Source organism: Stegostoma tigrinum, chromosome 17, assembly GCF_030684315.1.
Source record: "Stegostoma tigrinum isolate sSteTig4 chromosome 17, sSteTig4.hap1, whole genome shotgun sequence".
Lineage (NCBI taxonomy): Eukaryota > Metazoa > Chordata > Chondrichthyes > Orectolobiformes > Stegostomatidae > Stegostoma > Stegostoma tigrinum.
Genome location: NC_081370.1, coordinates 43,896,477 through 43,918,666, shown reverse-complemented (window position 1 = coordinate 43,918,666; position 22,190 = coordinate 43,896,477). Strand labels below are relative to the sequence as shown.

Below are 22,190 nucleotides of genomic sequence, written 5' to 3'. Positions count from 1 at the left end.
GTAACGTCCAGAGGAGTATTGCTGAATAAAGAGATCTTGGAGTGTAGGTTCATAGTTCCTTGCAAGTAGAATCCCAGGTAGACAGGATAGTGAAGATGGCATTTGGAATGCTTGCCTTAATTGGTCAATGCATTGAGTATAGGGGTTAGGAGGTCATGTTGCGGCTGCAGAGGACATTGGGGGACCACTTTTGGAATACTGCGTGCAATTCTGGTCTCCCTGCTAAATGAGGGATGTTGTGAACCTTGAAAGGGTCCAGAAAAGATTTACAAGGATGTTCCCAGGGTTGGAGCTATTGGGAGAGACTGAATAGGCTGGGGCTATTTTCCTTCCCTGGAGCATCGGAGGCTGAGGAGTGACTTTATAGAGGTTTATTAAAACAGGAGGGGCAGCGTTAGGGAAATAGACAAGGTCTTTTCCCTTGGGGGGTGGTGGGGGATGGGGGAGGGCTCCAAAACTAGAGGGCATATGGTTTAAGATGACAGGGAAATGATTTAAAACGGACCTGAGGGGCAACTTTTTCATGCAGACGATGGTGCATGTATTGGAATGAGCTCCCAGAGGAACTGGAGGCTGGAACAATTACAACATTTAAAAGGCATCTAGGAATGTACATGATTGCGAAGGTTTAGAGGGATATGGGCCAAATGATGGCAAATAGGACTAGGTTAATTTAGGACATCTTGTTGGCATGGAGAAGTTGCATCAAAGAGAGCATGCAATACATCAATACATACATTTATTCCAGAACCCTCACCCCATCCCCCTCTCTGATGAAGGGTCTAGGCCCGAAACGTCAGCTTTTGTGCTCCTGAGATGCTGCTTGGCCTGCTGTGTTCATCCAGCCTCACATTTTATTATCATGCAATACATCTCACTGACTGTGATTCTAATTATCACACATAATTTCTGGGTTACGGTGTTAAGATTTTATGGGATAAGTGAAAACGTCACATCTTCACTACTGAAGAATTATGCACTTTAGAAGAAATAACAAGAGCGTACTGAATGAACAATGAGATACAAGGAAGCTCAGAGGAACAGAAGGATCTTACAACCATTGAAAGTGGCAGGACAGGTTACTGGGATAATTAAGAATGCATATGAAAGACACAGATTATAAGAACAGGGAGGTTATGTTGGAGCTGTAGGCCACAGATGGAGTATTGTGTGCAGTTCTGGTCATATAATAGGAAGGACGTGATGGCACTGAAAGAGCCACAGAGTAGATTCACAGGATGTTGGCTAGAATGGAGCACTTTAGCTATGAAGAAAGCCTGGAGAAGCTCAGGTTTTCTTCTTTGCACTAAAGAAGAATGGGGGGGGGGGGGGTGGAATGTGAGATGACACTTAGTGGAGGTGTATAAAAGATTAAAAGTGGCATAGACAGGCTGGATAGAAAGCAGCTGTTCCCCTCAGTTGAAGGGTCAACAGCAAAGTAATACACTTTTATGAAGAAAGGCAGGAGGATTAGAAGGAAATTGAGGAAAAAGGTTTTTCACCCAGAGGGCTGTGGGGGGTTCTCTAATGCAGTGCCTGGGAGGGTGGTTGAGGTGGGTATCTCAACTTTGATACTCAAGGCTCTGGGTCTAGCACTGGAATTATGAAATGTTTTCTGCCTACAGCTATTAATGCTGCATTGTAGTTTATAATGCATTTCCTTTATCTTCCTTATCTGGTAAAAAGAGTTGTACTCAATCAGATCTGAAAAAAATCTGGACATGTTTCATTTCGACTTCAATTAGCACCATCAAGAAAAGGACCACAAAGTAAACACTGATGATCACCAAATATCATTTTAAAAAAGCTACAATTAAGTTACAGTCTCACAACTTTATGTCAATCTTCATACAGCATTCTAAATTATTTCTCAAAAATATAATAACTGCCAAATTAAAAGATATAGAGGCGTGTTCAGTGACATTGCTGAAAACGTTCTCTCTGCCAAAGCAATCGAATGCATCATGCAGGCTGGGGTTGAAACACAATAAATAGTTCTACACTTTAGACAATCTGATGATAAAGACCTTAAGTTATAATTGTCTTAGTGTTGAAGACTACACACAATTCATTTTATTACTTCTTTTTCAATTCATCCAACATTAATTCAAATCGATATCAAAAATACACAAAGTCAGTTAACAGAAAATTTAAATTTGGAGACTGCTTAATAAAGATGTAGTGAAGACAGATTTTCTCACGTTATTCCAATCACTTCATCTTTATTAATTTATAGACTTTACTTTTAGATTACTGGATTGTATTCTTCAAACTGCATCATATTCATACAGTCTGCATTCTATCTAGGAGTTGCTAAGATTCAAACACCAAGGGCAATACAAACATTGGTGCATCAGCTTGGACAGCCTGCAATTCTAACATTTCTCTTTTATTGCACTAGCAGTAATAAACTTGATTATCCTGACATTAAAATACAACTGAACAGATTAAAATATCTAATAACAATTAATGAAGTACGCAATACTAGCTACACCACTGACCTAATGTCTTTGCGTTGATAACATCCTCGAAGTAGCTTGGAAACTAGGTCCTCTAAGAATTCCCAGTTATCGACCAGCAATGCATCTTCAAATTCCTAGTGGAAAAAGTCATTAATTTAAAAGCCTACAATCACCAAATCTCTATTTTCATTTGAGGTTGTTTAACCACGACAAAATTTAAAATTAGGTGAGCTAACAGGACAAATTTATAACGTTTTATTGAAAATAAAACAATGAAAATTTGAGTAAGGATACTGTAAATTACGCGAGTTAGGAGGTGTATGTAAACTAAGTACAGAACAGCTCCGATATCATGCAAAGGGAGAATGTGACATCTCAGCTACCCTCATCTCTCAAAGTTACAGCATAAAAACAGACCTCTCAGACAGTCAATTCTGCACAAATGTTATTCTTCACAGGTTTCACAATCTAATTCCACTCATTATTAGATTCCAAGGCCAGTGCTTATGAAATAATGATAGGAATTAATATACCCGTAGATGTATTTGGATGCAAAAGGTTACCTCTGGAAAACTGATTCCTCCTCTAAGTTCAATAGTGGGGATGTTCACTGATGACTGATTGCACAATGTTCAGCAGCACTGATGACTTGTCAGAGACTGAAGCAGTCCATGTCCAAATGCAGGCCTCGACAATATCCAGGCTTGGGCTAACAGGTACAAGTAACATTCATGCCATATAAATGTCAGGAAATAACCACCTCAGTAAGAGAGAAACTAACCACCAGTGCTTGACGTTCAATGGCATCAAGATCAATGAATCTTCCACTAACATCTGAGGGTTACTATTAATGGAGAAATTGTACTTGTCTAGCCATAGTAAGTACTATAGCTACAAGGGCAAGCCAGAGGCAAGGAATCTTGCAGTGAGTAACTCATATCCCGATTCCAAAAAGCTCGCCTGCCATCTAGAAGGCACAAGTCAGGAGTATGACGAATACTCCCCACTTGTCTAGATGAGTGCAACCAACAACACTTCAATGTTTGATACCACTCAAGACAAAGCAGCCCATGTAACTGACACCACATCCAACGTCATTTACTCCCTCTAACACTGAGCTCAGAAACTGCTGTATGTACCAACTATAAGATGCATTACAGAAATTCCCCAAGGCTCTTTCGACAGCATTTTCCTAACCCACCACTGCTACCATCTAGGAGGATAAGGGCAACAAATGCATGGGGACACCATGCCCTGCAAGTTTCCCCTCAAGCCCCTCTTAAAGCCACTCTCATTCCACAGTTGGAAATATAATTGCTATTTCTTCAATGTCACTGGGTCAAAATTCTGGAACTCCCTCCCCAATGGCATTGTGGGTCTACCTAGAGCAAACAGACTGCAGTGATTCAAAATGGCAGATTACCACCACCGTTTCAAAACAACGGCAGATGGGCAACAAATTCTGGCCCAGCCAGTAACATTGCACAAATGAATAGAAGAAAAATCCAATTACTGTTGTGTTGTAGGACTATTCAGGAAATATAAATCTGTTACTTGTACTAAAGATGATCAAATTTTGAAATTGCGTGTATCGGCTGGGAAATAAAGGTGGTGGTTGACTGCTAATACATCTCTACCTGGATTCAACACCAATAATTCTGCACTGCAGGTTGAACATCACCACAGAAAATAAAAGTTTTTTTTAAAGCATTTCCATTTATGAAGGTAGTACAGTGCACTGAACATTAATGCAAAATACAAGTGCACACAGTATCTGCGCTTAAATACTTACACATCGTGGAAGCCATAATGCACTGTGTAGACCAAATAGAAAATAAAAATTGCTTTCAGCTACAGTAGTGATTAGATTGATTGCTTCTCTTCCCCTAATTTTAAGTCAATGTAGTCTCTACACGAGTACAAACATCACAGGAGCTACTGGCCTGAATTTCTTCTTCATCGACCTCAACCACAATTTTGTCTTTATCCCCCCTGCTCTTCACTTTCACTTTTGAATTTTTGGGGAACAAACTATTTCAGTGATTGCTCTGTTTGCTTACCTATTTTGTAAATATTTAACATACCAGTTCAAGTAGGGGACAAGGTTTATTGTTGATCATAACCACAGCATTTTAAATCAAATGCAAAATTAAAAGATCACAATCACTCTCCATGCCAAGTGAGATGTGAAAGACACCAGATAAAATGTCAGTGGCACCATCTGTTAACATTTATGTTGCCAGGTAACTGAAAAATATACCAAGTACAAATTATGGCATAGTAACTCGATGTTCTGGGCTGGCATAAAGGTCCCATTTGACACCAGGATATAATTTTGACACAGTAACAGTAGGGAACAGTGGTGAAACATGAAAACTCCCACAATGTCCTCAATTTGATCTCAAGGTGTCAGTACTATGAAAAAAAAGCGACTGAGCTGAAAACTTAACAGACAAGCTCTGTTAAGTTTGTGCAAAGAGTTTTCCTGTTAAAAGTACTTGCAAACGTATTCTAAGGACAAAATAAGCACATTTTACTGAAGAAAAACCAAAAGAACTACAGATGCTGTAAATCAGGACAAAAACAAAGTTGCTGGAAAAGCTCAGCAGATCTGGGAGCATCGGTGGAGGAGAAAACAGAGTTAACGTTTTGGGTCCGGTGACCCTTCCTCAGAACTGATGGTGGCTGGGAAAACGTCAGTTTACATGCAGAAAATAGGGAGGTGGGTGGGGTAGGGAGTAAACGATAGGATACAGCCCAAAAAGAGAGAGTAAGGCAGTTGGACAGACAAAGGAGTTGCTAACAATCAGTCTGGGAGAGTGAACAGTTGTTAATGGGGAATGTTAGTGACTAACAACAGGGCGGGGGGGGGGGGGGGGGGGGGGGGGGGGGGGGAGTGTAGTAGCAGGCTATGTGGTAGCAAGGCCTGGTGTGCGGAGTAGGGGGCTGGGACATGGGAGAGTTTAGGCCCTAAAATTATTGAATTCAATATTGAGTCCGGACGGCTCATTTCACTGAACCATTTCTTAAATCTACTCTTTGTTATTAACATGACACATTCTTCTGTTCAAAATCAGAAGTTCACCTTACAACTCTTTTTCTCTTTTCTTTTGCTTTTAGGTAGGAACTTCCAGTATCTTGCTATTCACATCTCCTAGAGCCCGGCTCCTAAGATGCTGCTTGGCCTGATGTGTTGATCCAGCTCTATACCTTGTCATCTCGGATTCTCCAGCATCTGCAGTTCCTGTTATCACCCATAGACCTTCTTTGTTTCTCTCTTCAAGACCACTCCCTTTAGCCTTGAACCACAACTTTTTGGCAATTAATCACTTCTCTATCTCACCTTTTTAAAGAATTGCTTTCAGCCACAGTAATGGCCTCAATCCCCTATGTTCTTTTTCCAACGTGCCCTTTTTACGGTTGAAAACCTATTGCATTTCTAATTTTGCCCAGTTCTCATGAAAGATCACAGGATGTCCACTGAGGCACCCAAGAAAAGTTCTGCAGATATTGAAAACACTCAACAAGTCTGGTAGCATCAATGGATGAAAATAGTTAACAATGACACTGGGTAAAATTGGAAATGTATGGTCGTGTTTTTCCCTACCTCAATTGTACTCGGCACCCTCATAGCCCATGCAGTGTCAGTCCTTCAGCTGTTACTGCCAGTAACGCTGTGGGGCTTGGGTAATGGCTGCATACTTAAAGTATATTTCACTTGACAGCCAAGTACCTTAAGCTGAATTAATAGTTGTTGGTCCAAACAGAGCACTCAAAGGACCATTGGTTGCCTCATCCTTCACCTCATTCCCAACTAAAGTGGCGAGCTATTCAACAGGGGATGCAGTTAGCAGCAGAAGGTAGAGACAATAACAGGCACATTACTTGTGGTTTGAGTGCAGTGTGGACAGATGAGCATGATGTCAATAGATATGGCTTCCTGTTCAAATCATCAGCAGGACTTACATCCATTTTGCCTTTTAAATAAGATAAGGCAACTTGACATGAGCAAACAGTGCGAAAAGCATTAATTTTTTCTGCAAGCATCAATGGCAAAAAGACTGCCTGAGGAAATGGTGCAGGCTGGTACAATTACAACATTTAAAAGGCATCTGGATTGTTATATGAATAGGAAGGTTTTAGAGGGATGTGGGCCAAATGCTGGCAAATGGGACTAGGTTAGATTACTTTGGGATATCTGGTCAGCCTGGACAAGTTGGACCCAAGGGTCTGTTTCCATGCTGTACAATGCTACGACTATAAAAGACCTATTTTTACTAGCATTTTTGTCAATATGATAAAGTTCTTCGTTTAAAAAATAAGTTCAACTGCTATGATTACTTTTAAATACAACTTCTGTTGTATGTTATGCAATTTCCTTTTTCTGTAGGACTCTTGCAATATTTCATCTACATTTAGACAATACAATGTCAAATTAAGAGTTTTTTTTTAAAGTCTGAATGCATATCTGCAATTTAAATTTGGAATCACAAAAGATGGACACAAGTACAGAATCTTCACCTTGGTGTCATGAGGCACAAAATTCCTTCTGTGAAATTTCAGATCGATAGGGCAAGATGTAATATTTGTTTAGCTGACTGTATTTCCACACTTAATAAAAACATAACATGGCCATTTTATTTGAGAGATTAAAGCAACATTAATATTATTTCATACCACCCGTGTCCTCTTAATTCAAAATCCAGCTCAAGAGAATACTGTCATCCCCCTTTGTCAAGTACTTGTGTGAACTAGTTTCACACGTGTATTCTTTGCCCTAGTGATTTCTGTGTTCTGCAAGCAATGCCTGCATCATGCTAATATAAAAATCAAGCATGTACAATCCTGACTGCCATCTTTGTCAAATACTGTATGCAATCTTAACCTGCAAAATAGAACTAAATACAGATGCACTGCAATTCCCAGACCTCTGAATAGCGAAGAGGTTCCAAGCGGCATCATACACCAACCCAATTTGAAGCTATTTATGAATATTACTACTTATAGACTGCTTAAATTTAATAGACTCCGGGGCTAGATCTTCTGTGGATAACGTTACCTCAACAATTTGAAACCTAGTTATTCAATCGTGTGCGTGAAGCACTTAAGTTACACAGCTTGAAAGCATTCCAATTGCCATTAATACCATTACCAATGGCTATTTTAAATTCTCAGAATCCGACAGGAGGAGACTGTTCCGTGCAACATACCTCAAAGAGGTACTCTATCCATCAGATCTATAACAGATAAATCTCATTCATCCAACTCTGCTGTTCTTTCCCAATAGATTTAAGAATTGTTTTTCCCCCAAGTACCTATCCATATCTTTTATTATTTCTCTTTTCAAAATTATTATAGAATCCTCCAGTCTTTCCGACAATGCCGATTATCCAAAATCTCTCAATCCACCTGTCAGAGAATCCTGTTGTTTCTCTTTATTTATTATTCCCTTTATTGGATATATATAATATATCCAATGGCTGTCACAATTGCTCCCATGATGACACTTTAAATATTTAATTGGCTGAAAAGCACCTTGGGACATCCTGAGATTATGATGATGTTAAATAAATTCACAACTGCCTTCTTGTCCCAAACTCCATCTCATTCAATAAATGCAAATTTTGACTACGTTGTTAAATCTTGCCCAAACCTTTTCTGCTCTAAGAAAAGTATTCCACATGCTCTGTGTATTTTCAGAAAACTGAAGTTCCACTTCTTGAATGTCATTCCAGCAAATCCTCTTCACATACTCTCCAACGACAAACTATTCAAAGAACAAGGATATCAGTACCTGCATCTGCAGCACAATTCAAACATCACCTTCTGAAGTACTATTCCAGCAGAGTGTTGTGTTATCACATATCAAGGAAAGAAAATCTTTAAACTAACATCCACTCTAACTTCTCTCAGCAACAACCATCTGCTTATTCCTTACAATTGAGAAAAGTCTTCAAAACTCTTATAAAGTCATTATGCACATGCAGGGAATTTAAAAAATGACCACGTGCAACCGTTTTATGTATGTTAAGTTGTGCAGATCTAAAAAAAATGGCCTATACATATTCTGTAATTGAAACCATGGCAATTCTGCTGACTAGCTACCCAAAAATGTTCTGGATAATTTGAAGAGTGACATTGTTAAAAATGTAAATCAGCCACTAACAACTGAACTTTGCTGAACAAGCCTCAAATTTATAGTATTTTATATCTGGAAAAAAACAATATGCCTGTTAAACCCAAGGACAATCGACCTGCAAACCACTGTGACAGAAAAACTGAAATTATCCCAACATCACTATCAAAATCACTTCCAAGTAAAATATGAAAAGTATACCTGATAGATTGTTTGGCCATAATTAAGAATTATAATGGCTTTAAAAAAAAACTGACTTACACTTGCATGAACAGGCCCCAACACTTATTAGCCTTTCATATATTTGAATGCTAAATATTTCACCTAGACACTGGTCTAGGAAAGTTGGTGGAGAAAGGCAATCTGATTTCCACATTTAACTGTGCATTTAGGGATGACTGAAATTGGTCTTTGATTTGCACTTACAGCTTCTACAAAATCCATGTCATTCATGATGGATTCATGTTCGACCGCCAAACTAAAGTTTGTGAAAATGCTACACCGATTCCAGATCTTGAGAATTAGATTTGCAAAGATGGCAGAGGACGTGAGAGTCATTCAATTGGGAGAACACAAGCATAAAAGAATCACCCTCTGGGTGAAGAAATTCTTCCTCATCTATGTTCCAAAAGGCCTACTCCATATTCTTAAACTGTGACCCCTGGTCTCACTGGGAACACCCTTCGTGCACTTACCCTGTTAGAATTTTCATAGCTTTTAGGAGATTCCTCGCTCATTCTTCTAAACTCCAATTAATACAGTCCTAACTGACCCAATTTCCCTTCATACATCAGTATTGTCAGCCCAAAGCTTTGTCATGCTCCCTTCATAGCTAGAAGATCCTCCTCATCATTTGAGACAGTGTATTTTTGATTACAACAACCTTGTGCACCCAAATAGTTTTCATATTGATTCTGACTTTTACACCAAATGCTCATCTGAACCTTCTATCTTTGAAAACAATTTTGTTACTTATTCTGTCAAAAACCACTCATAATTTTGAAACTCTGTCAAATGTCTTGTAACTTTGTTTGCTCCAAGGCAAACAACTTTAGCCTCTTCAAATTCTCCAGATGAAGTCCTTCATCCCTTGTATGACTAACAAATCTCTTGAAGCCCTGTCTGTGACCTTGGCATTTTTCTTACAGTTTCATGCCCAGAATTGAACAAATACTCCAGCTGTGGCCTAAGAAGTGAATTGTAAATATGTAGTATACCTTTCCTTGGTTTTATTAAAACCACCATAAAGTAAAAAGCAATGATTCCTTATACCTCACCTACTTTCTCAACCTGTCCTGTCATCAAAAATGCGCATTTTCCCCAACAAATCACTCTGCTCTTGAACTCTCATTTAAATTGCACCATACATGTTCACACTTCCAATTTAGTCAACTTCTGTCTTACAGCTTTCATGTAATGCACTTAGGATCATTTTTCCAAATTTTAAAGATGTTATATAATGCAAGATGCTGATGAATGCAGTAGCTACATACAAAATACATTTTAGCCACATTAGGGATCAGGACCATTAAAGACTGCATAGTGTCCTTCTTAGATTCCCCAGGATAGATTTTGGTGACTTTCAAGATACAGATGGTTCTAAATGATTACTTGGCATCAATCGCCAATCCTGTTGACACTGATCAATTATTGTTAAGGCAATGTGGTTTTAGCTTAAGTGATTTAAGTGGTACAGAATTAGGTTTTTGCAAACCAATCAGACTCGTAAAAGAATAAGCAATACAAGGCAGAAATAGGCCATTGGCCCAGTCTGCCATTTGCTCCACCATTCAATGAAATAATGGCTGATCTGATAATCCACGTTCTTGCCACATCTCCACAATCCTCGATTCTCCGGACAAAAACCTATCTCAGACTTGAATACACAATTACCCAATCTTGACAGGGCACTTCCAGTAAACAGATCCACTACTTTCAGGAAAAACAGTCCTCATTTTTGACCTAAATGGATGATCCCTGACTGAGATTATGCTCTCTCCAAGTAGACGCTCCCAAAAGTGGAAACAATCTATCCTCATGTACTCTATTAAGATTCTGAAGAATCTATGTTTTAATAATGTCTCCTCTCATTCTTCTAAACTCCATCAAGTAGAAGCCGAGTCTGTTTAATCTCTCCTCATAAGCGGTCCCTGGGATGTACCTTTGTGGTACTATTACCAATGCCAGTATATCTTTCCTTTGATAAGAGGACCAAAACTGTTCATATGATCTTGGCTGCATTCACTTTTGCATTCAAAGAAACAGGAGCAGTGTTCATCTCACTTTGGTCCCAGATTATTCCAGTCGACTTACTGATGGCCCAAGTGGTACTAATAGTCAGAAAAGGGAAAAACTCAAAAACAATATCTCACTCATCCTAGATGCTATTTGACCAACGGTCTCCAACATTTCACCAAGTGCTTACATTTGTATAGCCCCTTTAACACAGTAAAACATTTTAAGATACAGTTTCTTCATAAAAAGGGGCATGAGTCACAACACACAAGCTCAATAACTTGAATCTATAGTTGCTGAAAGGGATAATTTCGATTAAAACTTATTACCACTTGAACAAACCAGAGGTAATTAGAAACTCACAATATTAACCTCTAGAATGTTTAGTTTTACCAGTCACACCAAATTGTTTGATGAAGACAGCTAACTATGCAGGTAGCCCAGTTTACATTAGACCTAGATTTCCAAAATACTTCCAACAAGCTGTAACACAACAGGCTACAGTAGTCTATATAACAGTCAAACAACTGAGGTTTTGCTCCAGTTTTGAAGGTTTACTGGAACTTCATCTTATTACCAAACAGTTTTTCTTCCTATTCACGGCACAGCAACATTAGAAGATTTCCCCTTTTCTTCTGAATTCTCTCTCTTCAAGGAGGCATACAGCATGCTTGCTTTCAATTGGCCTGGGCATCGAAGATAAAAGCTGACAAGTAAAGTTACAGCAGTACAAAACTTCAGTTAGGCCACATTTGGAATAGTGTGCGCAGATCTGGATACCACGCTACCAGACGAACGTGGATACTTTGGAGAGGGTACACAATGTTTACCAGGATGCTGATTGGTCTGGAGGGTTTCCGTTATGAGGAGAGGCGGATAAACTCATTGTTTTCATTGGAAAGACAGAGGCTGAGACACGACCTGATCGAGATCTACAAAATTATGAGAGGCACAGACAGTGCCTGGCTATCCACCCTTTTTTGCCCCCAGGGTGGAAAGTTCAACTACAAAAGGGCATAGCTTCCAGGTGAGAGGGGGAAAGTTTAGGGGAGAAGGGCAGGGAGAATACTTCACATAGGGGCTGGTGGATGTCTGGAACGCACTGCCAGTGGAGGCTGTGGAAGCACGCACATTAGCAATGTTTAAGGCATAAATTGCTCGATGCATAAATGGGATGTGAACAATGGGATAGAAATCGCACAAGGGCAGTAAGTAGCAAGTCTAAATAAGGATTAAGAATCAGCACAGGCTTGTTGGGCCAAAGGGCCAGTTCCTGTGCCTTACTGAATCGTATCGTAATCGTATAAAACTGACCCACTCACAACAATGCCTCGAACAAATAGCAATTTTTGTTTCAATGATTAGTTAGAACATAAAGCTTTTTCCTCTGTTGGGGCAAAGTTTTACCTATGCCTGTCGCGAAGTAAATGCATCAAGGGAAGTCATTAGGCCCAACTTATTTCTAAAACTTTTGGAAAGCCTTACATCTGCCCATTATGTCAGACAATTGTTTTGCCAGCACAGAAATTCAGCAGGTTTGGGAACATCTGCAGACCGGATTTGAAATGTTAACAGTTTTCTCTCCACAGATGCTGCCAAACCAGCCCAGTTTCTTCAGCAATTTCTGTTTTTGCTTCAGAATCCTCATTGTTTGATTTTGGTATTTCTCCAGTGATATACCTGCACTAACCCATCTAGAGTTCATTACAAGTTTTAATGATTCTATAGCTCTATTTTATCATAATCACCTAATTTTGATTCACACCAGCTCTACAATGGCTTCTTGTCCAAACCTTCCTGATTCACCTTCAAGTTTTTTTTAAAAGAATCTATCTTTCATTGTATTAGCTGCAAAATGAACCCTCCAACAACATGCTGAACTTTGCGATCTTCATCAACTGCCATGAGAAATCAACTTTTTGGCACTATTGGAACTCTCTCTAGGACCAGAGCATCTCGTTCTAAGTTTTGTTGTTTTGGACCAAATGTTAAAATTTTGTTTCTCTCACCACAGATGCTGCTGGACATGTTGAGTTACTACAGCACTATTTTTATTCCTGAGCATTCACCTTGTGTCTCAGTGACCAGAATGATGATGGTATATTTGCCACTGCTTAAAACTAGAGCATTTATAGGAACGCAATTTTTGTAGTGGTTGTAGGAAAGCCACTCTATCAAATATAAATGTAACAGCTGAAAACAAATGGTGGCATATCACATCTTAAGACAATTCTGCAAACATTTTCATAGTTTTAGTTTTTAGTATTCATTGATTACTTATAAGTTTGATACTTAATTTCAAAATGCTGATAGAAAATGGCAACCTCAGTTAACTTAAAAAAAATGCACACGTGGGAGTGGCAATCTCCTTGATGAACCTCAACAAATCTTTGACAGGGGAAAATAATTGAATTACGCTCAAAGGGAAACCCTCACTTGTAAGCAGTAACTTTAGGAATGGTAATCTTGGGGTGAAAATAACCACTTGAACTACCTGAAATAGCCAAACTGCTGTAAACATTTTCATTGGCAGCTTAGAAACTGGCAACATTCGGCCAAAATAGACTGCCGCATTCGTTGGGTCTTGTGACACAGTGATAGTGTTTCTACTTCTGAGTCCAGAAATCTCACCTGCCCTAGAAGTGTCTCATTATACATCCAAATACTTTGATTAAAAACAACAGCTTCTCTTTATCCTCTGCAATAAAGTAACGCTAGCGATAGCTGCTGTACTTGAAGTGCAGTTAGGAGAAAGCATAATGTCTTATCAACTCAAGCTCCTCTGATTTGCAGCTCCGTGCTTTACCTACCCAGTTCCAAATCCTATTAACTTTGTTAGTAATAAACAGCGATACCATGCTTGGCACATAGATCAACAACACCCAGTCTTCCTTTCAACCACTTTCTGTCCTATTTTGACACCATTCAGGCTGTTCTGTGATTAATGACATTTATTTTTGCTTCCTGCATGACCTACGTCAGATTTATCATCAATGTGATCTGCCATTAGTCTGCCCACTTGAGTATTTGGTCCAATTCACTTTACAGTTCTGGAGCAGGCTCAAGAGAATTAGCCCTCCCTTGTAGTTTTGCACAATTTTCAAATTACTCCAATTTCCACATCATTAATGCAATACAGAAACAAAAGATCTACCAACACTGATCTGTGGGATGTCCATTTCAATTCTCCCTACCCTGACCCACCTTCAACAATATGCAATCTGTTCCTAATGCATTGACCAATTCTTCAAAAAAAAAGTTCATGTTTTAACTTGAATGGTCTTCTGATTTAAGGTCAACATTTAGCCTACAGTCTAATACATTTTGTTTGTCTAGGCATATAACAATACAAGGGCTTTTCAAAGTCTGTCAAGACGCCACTTCCTCAAAAAAGAGACACAAAGATCATCAGGCAACATCTAAACAGTTTTGAACAATTACTAAGATAGGAATTTTCACAACTTCAAAACAAATAATCGATTGTGCTTTGTGCCACATTTTTTTTTGAAAATGAGCACCATGTTAAGATATTTCAAAACCAGTCAGACATTTTCAGTGATACATGTTCTCAGTAGATATTTTTAAAATCAACCAGTTCAGATGTGTTATGACAAATTTCTGTACGAGGTGGGACTTGAGCCCAGACCTCAGGGCAGAGATGTAGGTACACTTACTTGACAGCAGGCCAACTCTCAAAGTAAACATTGCCACACAAATCTGACACCAAGTCACTCTTAATTGCTTGATTAGTTGTAATTAAAATAAAGCCACTATTGATACCACTTGAGTAACTGCAATTTGGGTGAGACCTTATGGCTCACATTGCTCCAATACTTAAATAATTAACATATATTAGATAATGTGTTATTTCATGCTTATTCATGGTTTCAACTCCGCTTACATCTTAGGGGTGCACATCTCTCCCATGACTGTGGTTCAAAATATTTCTCAATGTAACTGCTAATGCAGTTGCAACTGGTTTCAAATCTTTCTTTGTATCTGTGACTGCCATCTCAACACATTTGCGCAATGTTCACAATCTTAATTTTGCAGCAACAGCAACTGTAGACTTTCTTTTCTCTTTCCTAATACCCTTGCTGATTAATTTGTCAACTTAAAGCCACTATCCATTCATTGTAAGATAATAAAATGTGAGGCTGGATGAACACAGCAGGCCAAGCAGCATCTCAGGAGCACAAAAGCTGACGTTTCGGGCCTAGACCCTTCATCAGAGCAGAATCCATTCATTGTATGCTGGTATATTCAAAGAATGCAGTTGACCTGCTTAATTACTATTATGCTTTTAATTTTCTCTTTGTTCTTCACTAAAATGCTACTAAAATGCACAAATTCTTGGTGATGGGATTAAGCATGTTTCTGAAACTAGTTCGTCGTTCAAATTGTTCTATACAGATCTTTACCGGACTGGAGTGTTTTTTTGATTCAGGACTGTGCGATTTGATTCTTCCGCAGTTCACTATCCTGACCAGACATGTAACAGTGAAAGAGAATAGAGAGACCTGAAATGTTTTCTGCGAACAAAAAGCCCAATGCCATTACTCTCTCTTTGGCTAGGCTAACCATTTGTGACATTAATGCAGTCAATTTATAAACTGAAAGTGCATTTAACTTCACAGCCCTGCATTGGACTCTGCTCAGAGGTGGAACGCTGACATGGCACAGAAGCAAATAAGACACAGAAGCAGAAATTAGGCCATTCGGTCTATGAGTCTGTACTGCCATTCAATCATGACCAATAAGTTTTTCAATCCCATTCTCCTGCTTTCTCCCCGTAACCTTTGACCCCCTTACAGTCACGAACCTATCTCTGTCTTAAATATAATCAATGACCTGGCCTCCACAGACTTCTGTGGCAATGAATTCCAATAATTCAAAACTGGCTGAAGTTTCTCCTCATAAAAATCATTAAATGCTTATAATAACCATTCCTCTTTCACTTTATTGTATCTGAAGCAGTTTATGAAGCTTGAGTAACACTATAATTGGCCTCTTCCTTAACTCTACTAGAGTCTAAGACATTACATTCCTGGTGACAATGACTTTTGTAAAAGGTTCATACAGAAAAGGACCACCAGAACGCTTGCCCACCTTATACACCTTTGTTGCACAGATATTAAAAATGCCTGGGTTCTATTTTAAATTTTGCAGACTCAATACAGTTAGATGAAAATAATGACAGCATTGTGTTCAAGCTAACAATTATTTCCAAATGTGCTAAGAACAGCCAGTGATATTGCATATGAACCAAAAACCAATACCAATAAAGTATTTAGCTGCTCAAGTCTGTTCTGCCATTCAGTATGATCATGGCGGATCCTCCACCTTAACACCATATCCTGCCTTTGCCCCATATATCTGATGCCTTTAATATCTAAACAATTATTAAAAATATACTCAGTGGTCCAGCCCCCAGCATTCTGATGCAGCAAATTCCAAAGGCTGGCCACCTTCTAGGTAAAGAAATATTTCTTCATCTCAGCCTGAAATGGTCTACCCTTATCTACTGACATTGTGGTCCTGGTTCTAGACTCTCCAACCAAGGAAAACATCCTCCCTACATCTAATCAACCTAGTCCAGTTAGGCATTTACACACTTCAATTTGATCCCCTCATTCTTCTAAACTCCAGTGAATTCTGGCCCGGTGTAACCAATCTTTATGCCTTCAATAGTCCTGCCATCCCCAATGTATCTTCACCACAGTCCTTCTATTCCACGCAAATTCTCTTGAAAGTAAGGAAACCAACACTGCACTCAATATTCCAGGTATGGTTTTACCAAAGTACATACAATTGCAGTAAGACATGCCCTACCTCTGAACTTAAAATGCTCTTGCAATGAAGGCCAACTTAGTACTTGCCTTCCTAACTGCTTACTGCATTTGCCTGTTCATTTTCATTGGCAAGTGTACAAGGTCACGCTGATCCCTTTGAACATTTACAGTTCCCACTGCATCACCATTTAAACAAAACTCTTCCTTTTACATGTCTGTCTAAATGCCTCAAACGTTATTACTGTCTCTCTCCACTTTCCCAAGCAGCACGCTCCTGGCAGATACCACCTTCCCTATAGGCGTGACTATTTTAATACAGGCTTTGCAACCTTCTCACAAAGGAGCCTCAAGCCTGAGACCATCCAAAATTGTCACAGTCCTAGCTCATACCAAATCCCTGGCCACCGTCAAATCTGAACCCACTGACCTAAAATGATCCCCAGTTAAGAGATACTTGGATTTGATTGCTCTCACTCCAGTTTCCAAATTATTCTGTAACTTCAACCTACCCCACGCGTAATCTTCTCCAGCATACAATTTTTCAAGCTATCTGTACTCCTCCAATTCTGGCCTTGAGTAGCCCAGATTTTAATTACTTCACTGTTGATTGTTATCCAGATGTCAAGGTCCCGGGTTCTGGAACTGTCTCCCTAAAATCACTGTTTTTCAAACACTTTTTTCCCCCCCCCCTTTTTCAACCAAATGCTTCCCACACAAAAATTTTAGGGCAAATAAGCAATGTTTAATTGTTCCTCTAAAGTACATGGAACTTTAAGAAATTGTTGCCTTATTTAATCAGTATAAGTCAATGATTTTTTGAGCTAGCTTTGATCATGCAGAGGAATTTTCCAGACATGAACGCCCATACCAACACCCCACTTTAAACTGGCCATGGAACACAATCATTCATGGCTCTTTCATGAGATTACATGATGCTGGTGGACATGGATGCTCTAAATCACTTAGTGTATAATGATTGCGTGAGGCAATCTTGATAGAGCAGTTACTCATTGCTTTTCGACCATATGCTTTTATTTTCATACAGTGCATCAAGTCCCTTGAGTACGGCACAGATCATCTGCATCAACTTTATTATCCACCTTAAATCTCATCACAAAAGAAGAAATCCCTACTGCATCAATGTTACTTTTCTCATAGCAACAATCCTTTGAGATAAAAATTGGCTTCATACAGTTAGCATTACAGTTCCACTAAAATATGGAATTGTGTAAGACAAACTGAGTTCCTGTAATTCATTTGCTACTAGAAGGCTGTAGCAAATTTCTTGCCAACACTGAGGTGTGTTCTAACCCAGCTACAGAGGTTAGAGCCCTCTAAACCACGATGCTATTACTTTCCTTTTTTGGTTAAAATACCTTAATAAAAATGTGAATTATTCCAAAAATTGAAGAGTACAGCCAATAGTCCAAAGTGTTTTCTTAAAGTACTAACACAAAAGGGAACTGCTTGGATTATGCAATCTCCTGTTTAGGGGCAATCATGAAAATTTCTCTCAAAATTTGCTGAGAAACTCAATTGCTGTGTAGAAATGAGTCAGCAAGAGAGTGAATCAGCAATGAGTGTTGTGAAGTTTGGCCGTATTTAACTAGAAAGTAACAATGAGCTGGAAGAACCGAGTCTTGATCAACTCCAAGTCAGAAAACTATAGATTCAAGCCCCACTCTACAGACTAGAGAGAAAATGGTGCAGGACCGTTTGAGGGAGCAGCTTTCCGATGAGACGTTAAACTGAGGTCCCAGACACCTTCTTAGATGGATACAAAAGTTCTATTTTAAAAGTTCCACAGCTGTTTTTTGAAACAGAGAGGATTTCTTCCCAAAGACTGGTGTCCCATTCAACAAATATCATTAAAATCCAGTCATTATCAAATTGATACTTGCCACCATATATTGGCCATCAGCTTTCCTAAATCATGACAGCAAATTCACTTTAAAAAAAGTACTCAATTGGCTTTGTAAAGTGCTTTGACTCACGCCAAGGTAATGAAAGTTGCTATGCGTATTCAAAATCTTTATTTCTATAAAAAAGCAATAAAAACAGCAGTACAACTAACATGACTGGTCACGCACATGTACACGAGGTGTGTAAGCAGCCACAATCAGGTTTATAGCATATTAGACGTGACAACATCAGAAATAAATGACTTATAATCTGTGCTGTGATACTTGTCTTTGTGAATATAGCAAGGTTAATGTTGAATGAAAACAATTTCTTAAATCCAGCAATAGACACTAAATTGTCTAGATACTCTACAGTCACATGCTATTTAATTTTTTAAGTTCTCTTTCCCTGGTTCTGGTTTAAGTGTTCAGCTTTCACCTCCTTTAATTTTGGAAACCACTGTTTTACTGAATGCAACACATTAGGAAGAAAATAATAAGCTGTTCTCAATCGAGGCTCATATGTCTGTGAGACTCTGCAGCAACACCTTGTTTAAAAGGAAACATTACTACGTCACTGCCTCTGCTGGTTCAAGGTATTTTTCACCATTTCTCGCCTACACAGAGGCATTATAAAATGAACAACGTCATGCTTTAGATTACAGGAGATGAATCACTAAGCCTCAATAGTCAAACAAAAAAAAATGAAAAGGAACAATTGCAACATTGCTGCTGTTAAATTACGTAATTTTTTTTCCCTGTTGTTTTTACACACTGGTTACAGCATTCCTAAACAAGACTATAGAGTCAGAGTCATCCAGTATGGGAACAGACCCTTCGGTCCAACTCGTCTATGTCAATCAAATATCTGAAATTTGTCTAGTCCCATTTGCAGCATTTGGCCCAAATGCCTCTAAACCCTTCTTATTTACACACCCATCCAGGTGGCTTTTAAAAGTTGTAATTGTACTAGCCTTCACCACTTCCTCTGGCAGCTCATTCCATACATGCACCACCCTCTGCACGAAAAAGTTGCCCCTTACGTCCCTTTTATATCTTTCCCCTCTCTCCTTAAACCTGTGCCCTCTGCTTTTGGATTCCCCTACTGCAGGGAAAACACCATCCCTATTTACCCTAACCACGATCCTCCCAATTTTATAAACCTCTGGAAGCTCCCCCATCACCCTCCAATTCTCCAGGGAAAATAACCCGAGCCTATTCAGCTTCTCCCTATAGCTCAAACCCTCCAAACCCTTTCTAGTTTACAACATCCTTTATGCAGAAGGGAGGTCAGAATTTCATGCAACACTCCAAAAGTGGCCAAACCAATGTCATGTACAGCTGCAACATGATCTCTCAACTCCTGTTACTCAATGCACTGACCAATAAAGGCAAGCATATCAAATGCCTTCTTCACTATCCTAACTACCTGCTACTCTGCCTTCAAGGCACTATGAACCTGCACTCCAAGGTCTCTTTGTTCAGCAACACTCTCCAGAGCCTTACCGTTAAGTGTAGAAATCCTGCCTTTCCAAAATGCAGCACCTCACCTTTATTTAAAGCAAACTCCAACCGCAATTCCTCGGCCCACTGACTATTCTGATCAAGATCGCGTTGTACTCTGAGGTAATCTTCACTGTACTCTACACATCCAATTTTGGTATCATCTGCTAAACTTACCAACCATACCACCTAGGTTCACATCCAAGTCATTTATACAAATCATAATTCATTGTACAGAGGAGACACTAAATTGAATCAACGTCAACTGTAGCTCAGTTGGTAAACTCCGAGCCACAAATTCAAGCCCCACTGTAGGACCCGAGCACAAAAATCAAGCCTGACACAACAGTGCGATACCAAGTGAGTGTCAGAATGGGTGGACTTCAGATGAGACGTTAATCTGAGACACTCTCTGCACCCGTCATCCGCCACCTGCCCCACATCAATTTACAAGATCCCACGCTATTAATTTTGAGGAGCAGCAGGGGAACTATCAGTGGTATCCTGGTACAATATTTATCACTCAGTTAACATCACAAAAATAAATAATTTGATAATTATCACACGTGTGCAAATTGGCTGTTGCATTTCCCATATTACAACAATGACTACACTTCAAAAGCACTTTAGCGGATCTAAAGAACTGTGACGTCCGGTAGTCGTAAAAGGCGATACAATCTATATATACACACGTAAGCTTTTCCCCCCCTCTATATTAATACTTGTATTATAAACAGAAATGTAAACAAACTCGAAAGGTACAGTTTAAGGATTTCAATCCTCTTAAATCATGGTTGGGCCCACTTGGATTACTCAATTCCATTGTAACATATTCAAGATAACACCCAAAGAGAAACAGTAAATTTAGCAAAGCTCAGAGGCTGGGGCAAACCTGACAAACTTAGAGAGCATAACACGGTGTGAGGCTGTTTGAACACAGCAGATTTTCTGAAGGGTCCCGGCCCGAAACGTCAAGCTTTCCTGCTCGGCCTGTGTTCATCCAGCTTCACACCGTGTTATCTCAGATTCTCCAGCATCGGCAATTCCTACTATCTCTGTAACAAACTTAAAGAGCAAACAGTATGATAACATAAACCTAAACGCACGAGGAGAAAACAATAATTAAACCGAAACTCATGCGAAAGAAGCCAATTAAAACCCAACCCTAAAGCTGGACTAGACAAAACAATAACTAAACATAAAAGGTGGGCAACAAACACTAACCCGAGGAATAATAGTCGAAGCTAATGAGGCCGAGGTGAGGGATCATCGATTAATCTAAGCCCGAAAGCTAAAAGGGAAACTAAGGGCGCAGGAAAAAGGTGGAATTCCCCTGTTCCCAATCCCAATGGTTTATCAGAAGCCGGTACAGTAGAGGTCGGGGGGAGGGGTCAAAAGAGAGAGGTTGGGCCTTGGAAATTCAGGCGACAACGCTGCCGGGAAGGAGCCGGTTCCGAGCAGCCAAACAGAAGGCGGCGTCAATTCCTTCTCGTTACCGGCTGGTCTCCGAATGAAGATAGTGCCTTATCCCGGGGGGTCAGGACGTCGGCCCACACTCTCTCTCCCCCCACCAAAAACCGTCACCTCGGCTTCGGCTCAAACATTTACCTCGATCTCGAAGTCGGGCAGCGAGAAGGCAGCCCGGAACAGGGAGCAGAAGTGAGCGATAGCCGGCACCTCCCACCAGGAGCGCAGCTTATCCACCGACACTCGGCCTCTCGACCTCACACAGCCCGGCTGCGCCATCGAGCCGCCGCTCCCATCCGGCCCGGGGACACGCGCGCGCGCACACACACACACAGACAGACTCCCCCGGCTCCTCTCTTCACTGGCTTGACTTCTCTCTATTCGGCCGGTGCCCTTCCGGCTCAGTTTCACACCGCTCCGCCGGCCTCTCTCACCACCGCTGCTGCCGCTTCCGCCGCTCGGCTCTCACTGACTGTGACCAACAGCCGGACCGGCCCGCGCCGCGCCGCTTCTACCATCGCAGGGGACGGGGGGGAGGGTGTTACAGGCTAATTCCCATCTAAAATCTCAGCAAAAATCAACACTAACAGACACACTGATGGTTATTTTCAATTTAGCAATTATTCATTAGCTTGTAGTTATTGTGCTGCTCTTTTATTTACGTTTATTTGCTTTATCATTACCTTGTTTTCCC

At 40.0% G+C, this 22,190-nt stretch overlaps 1 protein-coding gene across 3 annotated transcripts in view; it reads right to left on the bottom strand.

The window, feature by feature from the left end:
• The window catches only part of LOC125459334 (chromatin remodeling regulator CECR2-like), a 69,796-nt gene extending 47,816 nt beyond the window's left edge, over positions 1-21,980 (bottom strand). For all 3 annotated transcript variants that reach the window (XM_059652125.1, XM_059652127.1, XM_059652126.1), the window contains exons 1-2: positions 21,638-21,980; positions 2,502-2,596 (exon numbers count right to left, since the gene is read on the bottom strand). In XM_059652125.1, coding sequence (XP_059508108.1) covers positions 2,502-2,596; positions 21,638-21,775 — 233 coding nt within the window. In that variant the 5' untranslated portion in view covers positions 21,776-21,980. The remainder of the gene's footprint in view (positions 1-2,501; positions 2,597-21,637) is intronic.
• Positions 21,981-22,190: the final 210 nt, after the last annotated feature.